Source organism: Pipistrellus hanaki (genome assembly GCF_964339955.1).
Source record: "Pipistrellus hanaki genome assembly, chromosome: 17".
Taxonomy (NCBI): domain Eukaryota; kingdom Metazoa; phylum Chordata; class Mammalia; order Chiroptera; family Vespertilionidae; genus Pipistrellus; species Pipistrellus hanaki.
Genome location: NC_140519.1, coordinates 7248101 through 7268326, shown reverse-complemented (window position 1 = coordinate 7268326; position 20226 = coordinate 7248101). Strand labels below are relative to the sequence as shown.

At 42.6% G+C, this 20226-nt stretch overlaps 1 protein-coding gene across 1 annotated transcript in view; it reads left to right on the top strand.

Annotated features, from left to right (window-relative positions):
• Positions 1-15565: 15565 nt before the first annotated feature.
• The window catches only part of ZC2HC1A (zinc finger C2HC-type containing 1A), a 51757-nt gene continuing 47096 nt past the window's right edge, over positions 15566-20226 (top strand). Inside the window, exon 1 of the mRNA XM_084864935.1 lies at positions 15566-15680. Coding sequence (XP_084721061.1) covers positions 15665-15680 — 16 coding nt within the window. The 5' untranslated portion in view covers positions 15566-15664. The remainder of the gene's footprint in view (positions 15681-20226) is intronic.

Here is a 20226-nt window from a genome sequence, read left to right as displayed (position 1 = left end):
GATACTTATCTTTTCATAGTTTTAACCAGATTAAGGGGTGTACTAGTAATTTAAACGGAAATTTCCAAAGATTAAAACAATGCTATTCATTTATGATCTGACTCTGATATCTGCTTTTAATTTCACCTGTGTAGCAAGTTTGTTAAAATTGTTATTTAAAACCAAACCTTAATAGCTATTTACATAAAAATTGCAGAGGCTTGTAGAAAACACTTCCTGTATATCTTTAAAACATTTTTTGTTATTGACTTTAGTAAGAGGAGGGAGAGGGAGAAAAAGAAATAGATTAACATCATTGATGAGAGAGAATCATTGATCAGCTGCCTCTTGCACGCCCCACACTGGGGATTGAGCCTGCAACCTGGGCATGTGCCCTGACTGGGAATGGAACCGTGACCTCCTGGTTCATAGATCAACACTCAACTGCTGAGCCACACTAGCTGGGCCCAATATATCTTTAATATTTTAGTTTTCAGCATCGTGATAAAAATTTCTGGTTTCAGCAGATTATTCTTAATGTAACTTTTCATAAAGTGGATATTCATGCAGATGTTTATGGGAATGACATTTAGGGAATTAAATAAAAGAATTTCACTTCCACCTCAGGGTCATTGAGACCAACCATGTGGATAAAGTTGATAATTCAGCAGGACCAGGGATCAGATGTGACCAAGAGAATATGAAATCTATGAACTGGCAAAAATCTTATACTTGCCACAGAAAAGAGTGTTAAATTTAAATACAGTCTCACAGGATGGATGGACCTCAGATGCGTTAATTCTGTTCTGGGCTTATGTAAAAGCTGCCATGACGCTGATTTTCAGCCGCACATCACAGGCCACTGGGCAAAGCGCTCAGTATTCCTTTAGAACACAAGAGGTAATTTTGTAACTGATTTCTGTTGTCTGTAAGGAGGAACTATAAAGTGTTTATGATGAAGCTGCTTCCACTCTGTGTAAAGGAAACAAATAAAATTCCAACAAAAAACATAGACTTTCCATTTTTGCATCTCTAGGGTCAAAAAAGGCAAGTCTCTTAAACCTCATGAATTTACTTTAAACGTCTTGGCTTCATTGGTACTGCTAGTTTGTCTTTGGAAATGACAATAGTGAGAAGGGCATATGAAACCCTAACATTGAGATTTCCTGTGTGTATGCTCTCTACCCTGATATAAAACCAATCATGTTTACTTTTTTACTATGTCAAAATAGAAATTATGAGTACCAAAGTAATCATTTCAACTCTGGATGCAAAAATACATCTGAAGCCAGAATCTACAAGCTTCAGTTAGGAATTTAATGACAAATCTTGGAAGGATGAGAAAGTACTGCCATAAATGTTTTTGGAAAAAATAAAAGGTTTATTGGATATTTATAATTCCCAATAAAAAAATTAAGGTCTTATCTATTTTAATCTTTTGTATCTTTTTATTGTAAAACTTTAATCTGTTGACTCACCATTTAATTTTTATCTGTTTTCATAAAACAGTGAAAATATTGTTTATAGTTCTACGACATTCTTGCTTAGAACTCTAAGGCAATAACTGTTTGTTATAGTAAACAACATTTGTTTTGGAAATGTGTGCCTGTTCACTTAATGTTGAATCCTATGTAATGAAAAGTGATTAAATTTATCCATCAATTTGATCATCATTAACTCATTATCATTGTTCTGTAATTTCCCACATATAAATGGTTTGACTTGTAATCATCAAAACTTTCAGTTATTAATATCTTGCTACAAAAAAAACAACAACACAGCTTTAATAATTCATTTCTAAAGAGTAATGCAATCCAAGTTTTTCTTTTCTTCTTTTTTTTTTTTTAAAAACATATTTTTATTGATTTTAGAGAAGAAGGGGGAAGGAGAGAGAGATACAAACATCAATGATGCGAGAGAATCATTAATTGGCTGCCTCCTGCATGTGCTCTGACTGAGAAATGAACCGTGACCTCCTGGCTCATAGGTTGATGCTCAACCACTGAGCAACACTGGTCAGGAAAGTTTTTCTTTAACAAACCCATCTCCTGTAATATTGAAAATACCTACTTGGTTTAAGTTTTCACTTTTTAAAATTTCTCATTATTATAAATTGCCAAATGTGTATCTTTGTTTCAAATAAACTTCTTTGCTAATTGCCCTACTTTACAAATTAGAATTTCCAATTTTTTCACTCATCCACATATTATCTTAACTTTCTAATTGCCGTTAATTCTCATGCTCCACCATAAGCTGTTGTGTAGACCAGTTTTCAGAGGAAGTTTCCTGAAGAATCAGAATACTTCCTAATATCTGATGAAGAGACTTTGTGGCTCAGTGTTTTCCTTCTCATTTGGGGAACTGTAACTGCCAGAAAGCCATGGAGTGATGGTTAATCCTCAATCACTACAGTCACTTTATTCTAGTTTGGGTAAAACTGGCAGATATTTATTCAACAAATATCTATCGAGCATGTATTAAATGTGGTTGATTGAAGGCAGATTTTTATTATAATTTTATTTCTGTATCTGTGGTTTTCATAGAAAGGTTTTATGTATATTTTTAATTTTATTATTGATTTTTTTTTTAGAGAGAGAGAAAAGAAGAAGGAGAGAGGAGCATCGACCAGTTGTTCCCTTCACACATCCCAACTGGGACTGAACCTGCCATTGGGCTTGTGCACTTAACTGGAAAGCCAACCCCTGACGCTCATCAGCTGAGTCACGGGCGGGATTCTATTTTAATGGTGCTGTTAGAAGCTGCCTTCAATATTCCTGGCGGTATATACTTGCATACAGACAAATGAAGAAAATACTCATCCGATCCATGGGCAGGTCCTGCGAATTCCTTCTTTGAAATATTTCTGTTATCCTTTTTGACTCAGGAAGTCATCTCACAGGGGGGCACACTGCCTCACTATGTCATCTTTTGCACACACACGCTTTTGGGGGGACATTTAATAGTGAGAAGTCATTGTAAATTACAGGGCCATGCACATTGCATGTCACTTTTTAATAATTCAGTAGCATGTCTAAATCAATGTCTCTATGGACTGTATTTTGCCCTCCCCCCAATCCACATGTTCAAGCCCTAACTCCCAGGGTGACTACATTTCCTTAGAGCACTGTTTCCCAACCTTCTCTCATGATGAGAATCACCTGGTAGAGTTGTTAAAACACAGATTCCTGAATCCCAACTAAGAAGTGCTAAACTAGGATTTTGGAGAACATATAGGTAAAATTGCATACCTAACTTAGTGCTCTGTATATAACATCTGTCTTAGAGCACTAGTTAAGTATACAATTTTACCTATATGTTCCCCAAAATCCTAGTTTAGCACTTCTTAGTTGGGATTCAGGAATCTGTGTTTTAACAACTCTACCAGGTGATTCTCATCATGAGAGAAGGTTGGGAAACAGTGCCTTAGAGCCTTCAGGAGGTCATTGAGGTTAAATGAAGTCAGAGGGGTGGGGCTCCATTCCAGGAAGATTGGCGGCTGTGTAAGAAGAGAGGAGGGAGGTCTTTCTCTTTCCACTTGTGGAAGCGCAGCAAGAAGCGGGCTGTATGCCCGCCCGGAGGAGGGTCTGCACCAGGAGCTGGCTCTGCTGCCACCCTGAGCTCCGCCCTCCAGCCTCCAGAACCGGGAGAAAATCAGCTAATGTGTGGGAGCCCCAGGCTGTGGTATTTTGTTATCACAGCCCAATATGGCACTTTGTTTCCCATTGTCCTACTATTTTTTTCATGGATAATCCATTTAGGGAACCCCACGGGTGGCTGGAGTAATTGGCAAAGGACGATTTGTATACAGTTGACCCTTGAACAACAAGCTTAAACTACATGGGCCCACTTACCTGCACACTTTAAGTAATAAATATACAGTTGGCCCTGCCTATAATGGGTTTCACATCTGCAGATTCAACACACCCTGGGGATCTGTGTATGGGGAGAGCCAATTTAAGTTATAGGTAGAGTTTCTACTGCCCAGGGGTGGGTACCCCTAATTCCTGCTTTGAACAAGGGTCAGCTGTGCTTGTGTCCTGGAGAGTGATGATATCAAATACAGTTTAACATTGTCAATAGGTTCTGGAAAACTGGAACTTTAAGTGAAACGTCGTATAACAAAACCAATTTTATCACAGGCTCATTGATATAAACGCGAGTGAAGTTCCTATGACATATTTCCCGAGGCACATCTCCAAACTCCTCAGTAAAGATCCAAAACACTTCACATATTCAACATTGAAATAAATGTGTACACATACACTTACTAGTAAGAAAGATTAATAAAAACAAGTAAGATAACTCTTTTCCAACCTGCATTTTCCAGTTCAGGCTCACTGGTGGCCAGAGCCTCTCCCAGCAGCTCAGGCACAAGGTGGGACCTTCCCTGGAAAAGATGCTTTTTCTGCCCCCACAGGGACACTACACACCCCCACACTCACACCTCCCAACACTCAAACCCCACACTCACACCTCTCCACACTCACACCCCACACTCACACACCCCCATACTCATACCCCCACACTCACACCTCCCCACACTCATACCCGACAATCACACCCCACACTCACACCCCACATTCACACCCCACACTCACACCCCCACACTCACACCTCCCCACACTCACACCCCCACACTCACACCCGACACTCACACCCCACACTCACACCCCCCCACACTCACCCCCCAGACTTACCCCCCATACTCACACCCCACACTCACCCCCCACACTCACACCCCCACACTCACACCCCACACTCACACCTCCCCACACTCACACCCCCACACTCACACCTCCCCACACTCACCCCCCAGACTTACCCCCCATACTCACACCCCACACTCACACCCCACACTCACACCCCCACACTCACACCCCACACTCACACCTCCCCACACTCACACCTCCCCACACTCACACCCCCACACTCACACCTCCCCACACTCACCCCCCAGACTCACCCCCCATACTCACACCCCACACTCACACCCCCACACTCACACCCCCACACTCACACCTCCCCACACTCACACCCCACACTCATACCCGACAATCACACCCCACACTCACACACCCCCACACTCACACCCGACACTCACACCCCACACTCACACCTCCCCACACTCACACCCCACACTCACACCCCACACTCACACCTCCCCACACTCACACCCCACACTCACACCCCACACTCACACCTCTCCACACTCACACCCCACATTCACACCCCCCCACACTCACACCCCCACACTCACACCCCCACACTCATACCTCCCCACACTCACACCTTCCCACGCTCACACCCCCATACTCACACCCCCCCCACACACACACTCACACCCCACACTCACACCCCCACACTCACACCACCATACTCACACCCCACACTCACACCCCACACTCACACCTCCCCACACTCACACCCCACACTCACACCCCACACTCACACCTCCCCACACTCACACCCCACACTCACACCCCACACTCACACCCCACACTCACACCTCCCCACACTCACACCTCCCCATACTCACACCTTCCCACACTCACACCCCCATACTCACACCCCACACACACACACCCCCACACTCACACCCCACCCTCACACCCCACACTCACACTCACACATGCCCACACACACCCTCACACTCACACCCCCACACTCATACATACCCACACTCACACACCCTCACACTCACATCCCCACACTCACACACACGCACATTCACCCCCCACACTCACACACCCTAACACTCACACATGCCCACACTCACACCCCCACACTCACACCCCCACACTCACACCCTCACCCACACACCCCACACTCACACCCCCAATTCACATCCCCCACACTCACACCCTCACACTCACACCCCCATACTCACACACATGCACATTCACCCCCCCACACTCACACTCACACCCTCACACTCACACCCCCACACTCACACACACCCACACTTACACAGATTAGGACAATGTAGACATCTGATTCACTTTGAGACGTCGAGAAACCCATGTAGACGTGAGAAGAACATGCAAACCCTATGTAGATAGGGCCTGGGCTGGGAATTGATTTGTTTTCCATCAACATTATAATGAAACAATGTTGAATAAAACAACGATATTTGAGGACCTGCTGTATGATAAAACCACACACTTTAATTTACCAAATCTGTCCCCAACAATAGGTTAGACCACATGTGTCAAACACAAGGCCCGCGGGCCAAATCCAGCCCGCCAGGCCTGCAATGTGGCCCGCACCACGCTGTCATCACTGCACTCCGCTGTCAGTTTATGACATTGTCAGTTTATGACTGTTCAGTAAACAATTCGGCCCGCGATTTAGGCTGGATTTTAGATTTTGGCCCCTTCTCTGATTGAGTTTGACACCCCTAGGTTAGACCATCATCACGCTAGGTTTGGGTCATTTCATGTCCATCCACAATACCACCCTGCTCTCTGTCTCTACTGCAGAGTCACCTTAGATTATCATTTTAAAAAATGTCTCACCCTGCCCCAAACCATCAAGGCTGAAGACCCTCCATTGTATATAAAATAAATGTTAAACTGGGCAGTTACTGGTGCAGTCAGAATTTGTCATTACCATTCCTGCTTTTTTTTTTTTAACCTTGATTTCTCCTGAAATCAACCCCCTACCTAAAATACCTGTCATAATTGTACACATTCTAAAAGAAAAAAATACAAAATCCATTTCTTATAAGAAACTCCCAATTCCAAACCATGTAGACAGTTTTCCCTATAATTCCCCTGCTTCTTTTGACCTGAACTCTTCATCCCAGCATTGTGTGCATTTTATGTATGACATGTATCCCTAGGATTTTTTTATATCCTAATATCCTATCTAGAGCGTAAATCTCTGTACTAGTAGGTCTTCCATTCTCTGTACCCAATCTTTTCTACTAATCCTTCCCTGGAAACTCAGTCTCCAATAATCTCCCTATCACGAATATTTAGTCTTTATTGCCTATAGCTTTCATTTGCCCCTTAATTATGCTATTTAGTTGCTATTTGTCATGTATTATATTCTTCACATGTTGTAGCTCAATTCACTAGATTTGTAGCTCAATTCACTAGGTTTAAAGAGGTCACAGGCATTTATGTTTACAATGTCTAGGGCTAAACTATGTAAAAATTTACAAATAAAGAGACATAATTACAGCCTGAAGGGCAAAGAGCCAGCAGAAGTCCTGAGTTCTCCTTGGTTTAGCCAACCAACCACATGAGACTATATGGGAAACAGTGTGCACAGTAACATATTAATCATAACCATATGTGTTAAATAAAACCTCTCTGCCCACTGAAAAGAACTGTATTACCTCACCATTCACTCAGATCTATTCAGTAATTTAGCAAATATTTCTTGAACATCATTGGCTAAGTATTAAACTATGTTTCTCAAAACTGTCAATGCCCTATGAAAATGTAGAGAATTCTCAAAAGCATGAAAAATTCCAATTCTCTGAATAAATCCTGGCCATCAACTCAAGCACAGCTGGGCACAGGCTGAAATCGCTTTGGATAGCAGCACAAGGTCATTAGAGGGGCAAGACTATGTATCTATAACGTGGGCTGAGGTCACGTTGCCTAGAAGCAGAGACCTCAGAGGGGGCTCCTTGTGAGAGAGATTGTTAGAGGTGGCTCCTCTGAATGAGGGGGCAGCTGAGGGCAGCAGAGGTGTCAGCCCACTGGCTGTGGCTGCCCTCCTGATGATGAGGCCTAATCTCAGGGAGGAAGGGCAACGCTGTTGATAAGAAGGGCAGTTCTTTAGGGCAGTGTTTCCCAACCTTCTCTCATGATGAGAATCACCTGGTGGAGTTGTTAAAACACAGATTCCTGAATCCCAACTAAGAAGTGCTAAACTAGGATTTTTGGGAAAATATAGGTAAAATTGCATACCTAACTTAGTGCTCTGTATATAACATCTGTGTTAGAGCACTAGTTAACTATACAATTTTACCTATATGTTCCCAAAAATCCTAGTTTAGCACTTCTTAGTTGGGATTCAGGAATCTGTGTTTTAACAACTCCACCAGGTGATTCTCATCATGAGAGAAGGTTGGGAAACACTGCTTTAGGGAATGAGGTAGCTGTGGGTTATCAGCCAACATTCTCATTAGCAGAAGCTGGATGCACCTTCCAGAAAAGGCAATTTGAGAAGGGCAATAACTGCCTGTTACTGATGCAGTCAATAACGTCCATGACTAAATAATAATAACCGGTTCTGCAAAGGTGGCAAGAGCTCTCTCTGAATTTTCAAAGAAGGTCTGGCTGACATCCACTATAATCTTTTATAGTATTCTAATTCTTGGAAAACTGGTGTTCCTTGAATTATAGGTAAGTTAAGCTCTTAGCAATACTCATAGTTTATTATCTGAATTCCTCTTTCTTATGAAAATATAAGCTTTATTGTGTTTGAAAACAGAGCCAGAGGAGACTCCTATTTCTGTTTTGTTGATGGTCTGTTAGCTGCTAAGAAACATAAATGTACACAGGCTTAAGCAACTCTGTTTATTGGAAACGGCAAGCAAACAATTGTTGGATTCATAGGATAAGATAGCCAGTTTACCAAATTTATAATTTAGGTATACATTCCAAGTAAAAAGGAAGCAACTAGAATTTTATACTTTCAATGTAAAACTGCAAACAAAGAATTTTTCTAGAAAGGCAGGTCTGCAAAAGAGGGCTTTTGTATAAATAGTTAAAGGCAGGTAATTCTAAATACACGTGTATCTACAATGAAAATGAAAGCTTTGGTTTTTCACTTTTTCTTGTTTGTTCATAAGGCAAAACCAAGTATTCAATTATGTTAGTAATTAACAGGTGTTCATAGGGTGAATTCTCATATAGCCATTTCCATTAAAAGGTAACTGCAGAATGGATAATATTTAATTAATTGTTTTCACAAACAGAGCCACAAAACTTTAAAATTGTAAAGAAGTGTGAAGATATTCATTAAGGTGATTTATAATAGGAGAATTTTCTTTCTTTGTCCTTAGTATAAATACCCTGACATCACTTACATTATATGATACTTATCTGCAATGCAACATTTTAAAGGAAACTTTCTTAAAGGCCTGGGAAGCCCAGCAGGTGTGAGTCCATGGTTGAACTTTGACCTATGAACCAGGAAGTCATGATTCAATTCCTGGTCAGAGCATATGTTTGGGTTGTGCAGTTGGTTGCCTACTTGATCCCAGGGAGTACCTGGGGCGGGTGTGGGGACTGGGATGGGAGTGGGGTGCGGGGGGGGGGGGGGAGGGTGCAGGAGGCAGCGGATCAATGATTCTCTCTCTTCATTGATGTTTCTTTCTCTCCCTTTCCCTTCCTCTCTGGGAGGGATAAAAATATACATATTTTAAAAAGGCCCCAGGAAGCTTTGATTAATAAGGAGCAAATACCCTCATTATCTGGAGGCGAAGAAAACTTTAATAAAAACTCAAATGCACAATTTTTAAAGAAAATATATTGATGGATTTAATAGAATTAAAGGATTTCTATTCAGTTAAAGGCACCATAAGCAAAATTATCAAACATTTGACAAACTGGAAAAATGTTTAAATAATCACAATTAGCAAGAGCTAATATCTAGGACATGTAAGAAATGTACAAATCCATAAAAAAAGATGAGAATCTTAATGTAAAATATGGATACAACTAAGCAATTCATTGAAAGCCAAATATGAATGAGCAAGTATACGAAGAGATTCCCAACTCTTGCCTTTCAATCGGTTGGCAGAAATCAGCAGTGAGCCAGCTCTTGGTGAGACAGGAAGATGGGCGCTCTTGCGAATTGCTGATGGGAGGAGACGCTAGCACAGCCATTGGGGAGAGCGATCTGGGCATGCTACTGGAAGTGAATGTGATCCAGTTATCTGTGCCAGGGATGCATCCCAGAGAAACTGGAGTCCAGGTTCATAAGGGGATAGGCACAAAGATGTTCATTGTGGTTCCAGGCTAGAGGCAACCGAGTCCCCCTCACTACAGAAACAGGTAAATAAAATGTGGTGGGTAAAATACTGCCCAGCATTCAGAGACAATACTGTCCAGCATTCAGAGACAATAAACCAGTGTTACAGGGAGCAGCATCAGTGAATCCCTAAATGAATATTTATTTAAGAATACAAACTAAATGAAGAATGTAGTAAACTGTCATGAATATAAATTAAAAAGCAATGCATATATAAAACAGTTCCTGGAAACCACATATATCCAGAAATATCTGTGAGCTTACAGCTTAAATATAATATAATGGTGCTAGTAGTGAAGAGGCTGATGAATAGAGTTAAAATGAAGGATGAAAGGAAAAGTAATGAAATGGAAAAAAAAAGATATATTTACATGGACAGTTAATGTATGTGCTATATCCTAGAAAGTTTTATTAACTTAACAACTTGCATCTGAGATTGAAAAAAATATGTTATGTAACTATGCTTGTGCTTTGTAGTTTAAAACAGGAAAAAATGTAATTTAAATCAGGAAAAAAACAAGACTTAGGCCCTCACTCCATTATCCTCGGGGATCTATACTTATCCAAAGACACACTTCAAGACACAATTTAAGTTCTACATATCTACAAAAACTTTTACATTGTTCCACTGATGTAACTGTCTTTCTGAAACCAATCCCTCTAAGTCTTAATGACATAAAATACATTGTTCCTACTGCTCCTCATTAAGTCTTCTCCTGGGGCTTCCACTACTGGTGGTTCACTTCCTAGGGGCCTGGGAAACGCATTTGGAGCTTCCGGTGGGAGAGAACATTGGTGTGTGCCTAGCAGTATCTCAGTAAGTATTTGGATTCATAGATTTTCGGTTGAGATTTGGAATTGTGGTATGGGGGCTGGGGTCATTCCCGAAGGCCAATAAAAGGTCTCCTTTTGCAGCTGGAGATTAATTTTGAGGGGGACGAGGGTTCCTTCTGGAGAAAGACAGGATCATCATTATCACCCTGTCAGTGGAGTAGCCCTCCAATCAACGAAGGAGATGAACTTTGCTTCAGGTTCCTCTACTTTTTCTTCTCTGCTGTTTTCTTCTTCAGAACTATCACTAAAATTTGCCTGAAGACTTAAACAATTTTGTTTTTACTTCAGTCTACAAAATTAAAGCTAAAAGCAACTCAATGGGCTTCCTCAATCACTATCAAACAGCTCCTTCTCCCCATCTGTAAGGGAAATATGTTTCTTTATTTTTGATGAAAATTATCATCTTGTTATAATTATTGAATGTATGAACTCATTTTTACATACTAGATTGTGATGGGTTATTCCTCTGTAGGCTGTGGAAGGAAGAGACACACTAAGTAGCAGAGTTGAAAAACTTCTGTTAGATTCTTATTGAGATTCAAAATCTCACTTAGCTGTGTTTCACAATTTGAATGAGAGCCAAAGGGAAATTGATCTTTGTGGAAGAACAACAGGAGGCTGGTGCAGTAAAGATGTGGACTGGCTCCAGGGAATGGTGATTGAATGGAAAAGAAGGCAAAGTGGAAAGAATGATCTATAATAATAAGAGCGTAATATGCTAATTAGACTGGACCAAGTCGCATGAGTGGAGGCAGAGGCAGAGGCAGAGGCCACTACTTGCTAGTCTTGGGATCTGGGTTGAGTCAGCAAATATCTCTGAACCTGTGCTTTCTTTTTTTTTGTAGAGGAGGTGGGAAGATCTCTAATACATATTCATCTGGGAATGCTATCACCAATTAAAAAGATAACTTGGCAGCTAAAAATGTGAACAGGAAAGAACTTAGAAGCATAAAAGAAGAAACTGAGCTTCATTCATTTTTGTAACTGGCTAGTAACAAAAAGGCCTACATTATTGGTACTCAACAAATATTTGTTGAATGAATACATCAGAAAAATGGAATGAATCAGAGAAGATGTAAACTCAGAAGAAAACACTAAGACCAGAAAGACTCTCAGACCACGCACGTAGGAGGCAGAGGAAGAAGCTCAGGACAGCAGACAGGAAATTGTCGTCTGCACCCAGGGTCCGGCCAGAGGAAAGGTGCGGCAGCCAGGGTGGCCGTAGCATGGGAGTGCTGGGAGCCCAATCCTGCGGAGGACACTGGCAGGCATGGTTTAGAGAATTAAGATTCACAGGAGTAAAGACTACCCAAATACTCCTTAAATAGCATATCTAAGCATTGGCTTTACATTCGAGGCAGCTAGAAGGCAAGATGAGGAAGGAGGTGAGGGATCCCATGAACTTGTCATAAGGTAGAACCAGCCAAATCAGAGATTAAAGCCACGCTACCCTTCAGCAGTGAAGCAGTGGTGAAAAATGTAGTCTCTCTGAGTTATCTAGAACATGAAGACTTTAATTCTAAAAAAAATAAAAATTACAGTAAAACCTTAATATAACAGACTAATTCAGGTGTGTGGGGGGGTATCCATTAAAGCCTAAAGACCATTACATAATAAAGTAGGTTTTCCAAATACATACCTATGTTAAAAAATGGACAAATTAGTTTATCATCTGTTTTCACTTATGCACACGTTTGTGTAGTTAAATTAAGTATGTATGAAAAGATTACTTTCACAAAATTTTCTAGATGTATTGTAGTAATTTTATTTATTTATTTAAAAATATATATGTTATTGATTTTTTACAGAAAAGAAGGGAGAGGGATAGAGAGTTAGAAACATCGAAGAGAAAGAAACATCAATCAGCTGCCTCCTGCACACCCCCTACTGGGTATATGCCCTAAACCAAGGCACATGCTCTTGACAGGAATTGAACCTGGGACCCTTGAATCCTCAGGCTGATGCTCTATCCACTAAGCCAAACCGGTTAGGGCTGTATTGCAGTAATTTTAAATTTAGAGTGAATAAGTCTAGTAAATGTGTGCCTTCATACCCTGGGAGTAAACAAATGCAGAGTGGGGCGTGGCTTAGCACGTGCGGGCCTTCGGGTTAACACTGCTGCAGAAAGTCAGGCCATGGGACAACAGAACCAATTACCATCCAGATGCAGTGTGATCACGTGTTAGTCATTCCCAGAACACTGTTTACCAGCACTACACTTGGACTTAAATACGTAGACTATGGTTGTAGATGTGCAATATTTTCTAAAAGTTGTTCAAAATAACAGTTCATTTATAACAAAATAATAACAAAAACGCCCTGTGAATTTAATGATAAGCAAATCTTGGTTAAAAGCATTTTAAAATTAACAGGGTGTTAATTTTCACATATGAAATATGGACCAGAAATTTTGTCCATTAAATCCAAAGTCTGTGAAATCGAGGTTCACTAAATCAAGGGTTTACTGTGCCTATTTTTATAACTGTTTTTAAGATTAAATAAGTAAATATACGAAAAAGACCTAAAACGTGTCTAATGTGATTTTTAAAATTGTGATCATTATTATTGTTTTGTTGTTACTACAGCTTTTATGCCCAATAAGGTGTGAGTCAAAACTCTATCTTGACTTCAGTCCAAGAACTTGTAATTTGTAAACTTCCTCTTTATCTGGCTTTTCTTCTATGTGTGCTTTTTTTCTTCCTTAATTTTAAAATTGCCGCTCCCCCAATTCTAACTTTGTCTTAGCAGCACCGAGAAAAGGGCCTTTCTACACTCAGCCTGGGATGGGGGTGGGGAGGGGTGTTTAGTGGCAAGCGTGATTGTGGTTTGGCCTGCTAAGGCCAGGGGCTCAGATGTCAGAGGAGCAGGAGAAGGGAGCAGGGCCTGGGGAAGAGCAGGCATGGCTGAAGTGTCCCTTATAGGACTGCATGTAAGAGGAGGACCAGACCACATTCAAATGCACTTAGCCACCTTCTAGTAAGAGCTGATGTCCCCCTGAAAGCGTGTGCTCATAATACTTTATTTGAATGTATTAGTACAATAGGACTTGTGTTTCCTAATGGCTACTTAAGACAAGTACTATTTGTAAGTTACGTACCTTTCACAGTAAACAGTTAGATGTAATGTCAAAACTTTCCAATGGAATAGATTAATGCGAAAAATCAATGTAAGATTTGTTATGAAAATAATATTTAAGTATAATTTGACAATTAAATAATATGGTTTATCTCTGTCACAAGTTTTCTAAGAAATGTAATCCTGATGAAATGTGTTAAACCAGTGTTTCCCAAACTTCTCTCATAATGAGAATCACCTGGTGGAGTTGTTAAAACACAGATTCCTGAATCCCAACTAAGAAGTGCTAAACTAGAATTTTTGGGAACATATAGGTAAAATTGTATACTTACTAGTTCTCTAAGACAGATTTTATATACAGAGCACTAAGTTAGGTATGCAATTTTACCTATATGTTCTCAAAAATTGTAGTTTAGCACTTCTTAGTTGGGATTCAGGAATCTGTGTTTTAACAACTCCACCAGGTGATTCTCATCATGAGAGAAGGTTGGGAAACACTGTGTTAAACTGTTCAGCAAAGGTTTTAGCTGGTTTTGAAGTTCCCTTTGCCAACAAGTTCGTTGCACCAGGCCAGTGCCAACAGGTGTCCGCAGGCTGGCGTGCAGTGTGAGAACTAGAGAAACTCACCTCCACCGCGGGGAAAGGCAGTTCTGTGCCTTCCCAGGAAACCCAGCTTCAGGTGGAAACCCTGGGAAGGCCTCTGTGCCCTGGTCCCTACTGGGTCCACTTTTATGCAAATGAGAATCTATATTTGCAGCTGGATAGGTCTAGGTAGCACTGTCCTGATTGGTCAGAACTACACATCGTGACTGGTCTTTCCAGAGCCAGGGAAGATGCACAATATGAGCTAGGGTAGAAGGTGCAGCACCTTACGAGAGCCCTCTGCAAACTGCCTGCTAGATCTCATTATTCTAATTGGGTCCAGTTAACCACAAGGAGTCCGTTTTGGCAGGCACAGTCCTTCTAGGAAGTCTACACCTTCATTCTCAGGTGGTTATGACCGACAGCAACAGGCCTCATTCCTCAGGTGTAGGTCAGTGACCCCTATAACTTAGCGTGCGTGCTACCCCATGATGGTGCGGCCAGCAGGCTCCCTGAACTCGGGGTGCTCAAATGGAGGGTCAGATTCAGGTGAGGGAGCTGTTTTCAAGTGCTCCCTCCCTAAACCTCAGCTCTGCGTCCCGCACAGGAAGTGGTTATCTCAGGAAAAGGTGGCTCCGTTCAGAACGCTGTGATAGCTCTCCCGGTCACCAAACCCCTGCGCCCACAAGGCGGAAACTGGAGAGGGTGCCGCCGCGTGCGGGACGTGCGTCTGGCTCGCTTGTGGGTGCACCAGACCTCAGCGGGGCGGCGGGGACCGGAACTGCACGGACGGCACGAGGCTCCGGCGGTGGGGAGCCCATGCGGCGCCCAGATCGTGGGGACGGGAGGACAAGCTGTGCGGGCCACAGGGCTGGAGCCGAACAAAGGCAGAGCTGGGCGGCGGCGGAAAGCCCGCCGCGGGGTCAGATTTACGGCCGAATCGCCGGGCCCGCCAGTCAGCCCGCGGTAAGCAGCACGGCGGCGGCGGGAGGTGCCGGAGGTGCTCCCAAAGCCCCGCCCCAGCCAAGCCCCGCCCCCACCAAGCTCCCCGCCCACAGCGCCAGCCAATGGGGGCCCGGGATGTTAGCGGGTGGGAGGCGCGGCCGCGTTGCTACAGCGAGAGCCGGGAGCTGGGCGGCGGCGGGCGCTGCCCGCGGAGTGTCCAGGAGCCCGCGACGGCGGCGGCGGCGGCGGCGGCGCGATGGAGGGACCGGAAGGTGAGGGGGTGCGGGGTGCGGGGGCGCGGGCCGGGCGGCTGGAGCGGGCCCCGAACAGTTGCGGGTCCTGGTCACTGGTACTGAGGAGGCGGAGTCCGGTCCGGAGCGGACCCCGCGGTGCCCCCGCAGGCCTGGGCGGGCGGGAGCCCGGGAGCCCCCGACGCCGCAGGGCTGGTGACCTTCAGGCTCCCCCCTCGTAGGGCCTTCCGCCGAGGTGTCCCACCCGGAGGCCGGTTTGCCGCCGGCACTCGCCTGCGAGTCCCTTCCGACCATTTTCTGGTCTCGCCTGAGTCCCGCTGTCCTGTGGGCGAGCACAGCCTCCGGCCACATTCCCTTTTCCTTGCAAAGGGGACCCTCGGTGCAGCCACGGCCTCCCCGCCCCCGGCGTTGGCCTCCCTCCCGAGCTTCGGGCACTCCCCTCGGCGCGGTCCTAGGGCACCGCTTTCCCATCGCCACAGCATCTTCCCCGGGAAGGATGCCAAGAGCATCTTCCAAGGAAGTGTCACCGGCCAGCGTTAGAGCCCGGACAATGGATGAACAGGAGGAGTTCAGGGTTTATTCACCACGACGCGACTCGTACAGAAGAGCCAACATTGACTCCTTATCTTTGGGCTTATTCCTCGTGCCGTGACCATGATTCCAGATTTTCCTTTGTTTCCATTTCTTTCCCTTTCCCCCCACCTCTATTCATTTTACCCTTTTTATCTTCTGTAATATAGCATTTGCCTAACAACAACAAAGGAGAAAAATACCCAACTGGCATTGGCAACAACAGTTTCAAGACCCTTTTTCAAATTGTTGTTAATCCTTCTGATGAAGTATTAATTAGCCTGGGGGATTGAAAGATTCATAGTAATGACCTGAAGGATGATAATCAAGAATTCTGATAAGTGTCTGTTTGTGGGCAGCTGTAGTATATAACACATGAAGGTCTTGTTCTTTGCTTATTTAAGTCATGGTAGGCAGATCATTCAAGTTTCTATGAAATAAAAATTACAGTGATAATACTTACTTTTAAGACACTTTTGTTTAGAGGACTCCAGGGACAGTTTAAAAAAATAACTTTAAAAGGTAGGTAATATTATAGTGTAGTAAGAACTTGGGTTCTGGGATTCTCACAAGGTTATCATAATATGCATAAAAGTGCCTAGGACAATTTCTCTACAGATTTTTATTTTGAATAACATTTATGTTGAATAACATTTGTAATTCAGGCAAAGATCTTCATTTGATTTTTCACTTATATGTGCCAGGCACCTAAGACAGTGTCTGGAACAAAGGAGGTAACTCAGTAAATACTTGTTAGATAAGTGACTGTCTATGATAGCACTATATTAGACCATCTCAAAAAAAAAAAAAAAATCAAAACCCTGCTCTTATTGAGCCTACATTTTAGTGGAGATATATATATATATATATATATATATATGAGATAGCATTTAAAAAAATATGTTTTTATTGATTTCAGAGGGGCAGGGAGAGGGAAGAGAGATGGAAATATCATTGATGAGAGAGAATCATTAATCCGTTGCCTCCTGCATGCTTCCCACAGGTGATGGAGCCCTGACTGGGAATCAAGCCATGACTTCCTGGTTCATAGGTTGATGCTTAATCACTGAGCACACCAGCCGGGCAAACTTTATATTTTACAGTGCCAAGACATTACTATTGAAATCTTACTAATAAAGCTTTTAAAATATAATGAAAATTTATTATAATTCTCAATTACATGGGTGGAGAAATACATGAATTTTGATGCAATATATAGTAGTATATAATGGACTCAAGTTTGATGCCACATATTAAACAGCATTTGCTCTTTACTCTTCATTTGTATGTTTTTGTTCTTTTCATAGGGCAAAACAATTGAATACTCTTTATTTCAAATGGTTTAAACTAATAAGTTGAAGTTACAACAGTGCCTTTTTTTCTTTAAAAAAAAAAAAAAATCAGTCCCTTTTAAGTCACACTTTGCAAAGATCAAAACTTTGAGTCTTAAGGTTACCACTATGTCTTCATTTAATAAATATTGATAATTGCCAGATAATTTTTTTGCTATATTGGAAGTTAATGTCTAGCACGTTGGAACTGTCTAATAAGTATTATATTGCCATATCCAGCAGAAAATCTTAGGAGTTTGCTTAACATATCATAGTAATTGAGCAAATATTGCACTGTTGGCATTAGACCAATGTTTCTAGTTGAAATCAGTTACCAGGCTAATCTTGATGGTATAACCAGAAAATATATGGACCCCTGAAAAATTTCATTGTCATATTCTTATAAATTTTTTTTGCATGTGCATCTTTATCACATTATTTTTTTGTTTTCCTGGACCTTTGTGTTTCTGGGAGTGTCAAGAGATGAGCTATTGTGAACACTGTATTTCAAAACCGAATACCGATGTTTTCTCATGATTTTTTATAAATTATATCTGAGCACTTTTGCATTGTGTGGATAATTAGAGCAAATCCTTTACTTCTTCTTTACCTAAATCTTGTCACCTGTATGCATATCTAAGGGCAAAGAGGTAGTTTCCAGACTTGGGACAGTTCCAATTTCTCATTAGCTTTTCATCTGCAAAGTGGACAGATGATCAACCCTAAGCAGATTTTATCCATATGCTAGTGGCCCGATGCATGAATAAAGATTCATGCAAGAATGGGCCTTCGTTTCCCTGGCTGTCGACACCACCTTCGCGCTGGCCTGAGCAACCTTTCCTCTCTGGCCCTGGCCGCCTTTCTGCCTTCCCACGCTGCCCGAGGCCCGGAGCAGCTGGGGTGGTGCAGAACACCTGTGTCATCACCATGGCGACGACACAAGCATCCTGCCCCATCCCCGGCCACTCATTGCCTGTGTATGTAAATTAACACACCTTTGTTTGGCTGGTGGGTGTTGCGAAGGTAGGGTCAATTAGCATGTTGCTCTTTTATTAGGTAGATACAGCATTGTCATTCCTTTCATAACACCTTGATAAGAGGTTTTTAACAACTAGAGGCCCAGTGCATGAATTTGTGCACCCATGGGTTCCTCAGCCCGGCCTGTAGGGTCAGGCTGAAACTGGCTACCTGACATCACCTGAGGAGTCCTGGATTGTGAGGGGGCACAAGCCAGGCCAAGGGACCCCATCAGTGCACGATTGGGGCCGGGGAGGGACTGAGGGAGGGATCCAGGGCATGTCCGGCCCCATCTTGCCCAGTCCCTATTGGGGCTGATTAGGGTTGGCTGGCTGGGGAGGAACGTGGGAAGTTGGCCAGCTAGGGAGGGACTGCAGGAGGGCTCCAGGGTGTGTTCAGTCTGTCTTGCTTAGTCCTGATTGGCCAGACTCCAGCAGCAAGTTGACTTACTGGTCAGAGCGTTGCCCCCTGGTGGTCAGTATATGTCATAGCGACTGGTCAACTGGTCGGCTGTCTGCCCCCTGGTGGTCAGTGCATGTCATATCGAGCGGTTAAGCAGCCTTATCATGTCATTCGCATATTATTACACTTTGATTGGTTGAATGGTTGACCAGTTGACCGGACACTTAGCATATTAGGCTTTTATTATATAAGATTGTGCCAGAGACCAGGCTGCCCTCCTCTTTTGGACTGCTTAAGGTAGTAGATCTTGGTGTACTGTCTCAGAAACTTGATGAGTAGTCTGATTGTTCTTCTCCAGTGAAGCCTAGTGGAAGACAGCCATCCTGTCTCATCAGAGTTCTTTTTTGTTTTGTTTCTCCCTAGTCTAAACACACATTAGTTTACTGACTTATTCTTACCTTTAGTAACATATCTAGCATTCTTTGCTTTTTGGTACTCAGTTGGATGCTAGGTATTTTAGTAACCAATGTGTTGGAGAGGCCTGTGTTTGGATCCCTAGCTTTGTTTCTTACTAGCTCTATGATTTTACCAATTAACCTGAACCTCATTTTTTGTCAGGTACATAAAAAAAATGGAGTTATAAAAACCAATCTGCCTGAAGTATATTAATTATTAAATGACATAATATATACAAAGCATTTAGCGAAGTGCCTACTACATAGGCCCCCTCAGCACTTGTTTATTGGGTGGACAAAACCTCAGGAGTGTGTTAGGAGTTGTTCAGTATAGCTAAAACAGGGTGCTTGGAAGTGATTGGGGCAATCCCACTAGATAACCAGTAGGAGAATAGTAGGAGAAGGGACTGAAAATACATATGTGATGAGAATTTGAACTAAGAAAAAAGTAGCAGGAATTAAAAAGGATAGACTAGAAGACATTTCTGAGCTGAAAAGATGAGCTATGACTGCTGGATGTGAGAGGGAACAGGAATCAAAGATAAAGCAGCTTTCTAGCTTGGACTAAGAATTAGTAGTACTATCTTTAACCAAAAAGGAGGCCAAGTTTGGAAGATGAGGTAATGAGTTTATGGCTTTCCAAATGTTGTACTTGTGCAATACTTTGGGGATATCTGGTGGAAAAGTCTCATAGGTATTTAAGCATCTCTCTGAAGTTTTTAGTTCAGTAGTCATCAGCATAGAAAAGATAGCAAATGGATGCATTCACCCGGGAAAGCTATATTTAACAAG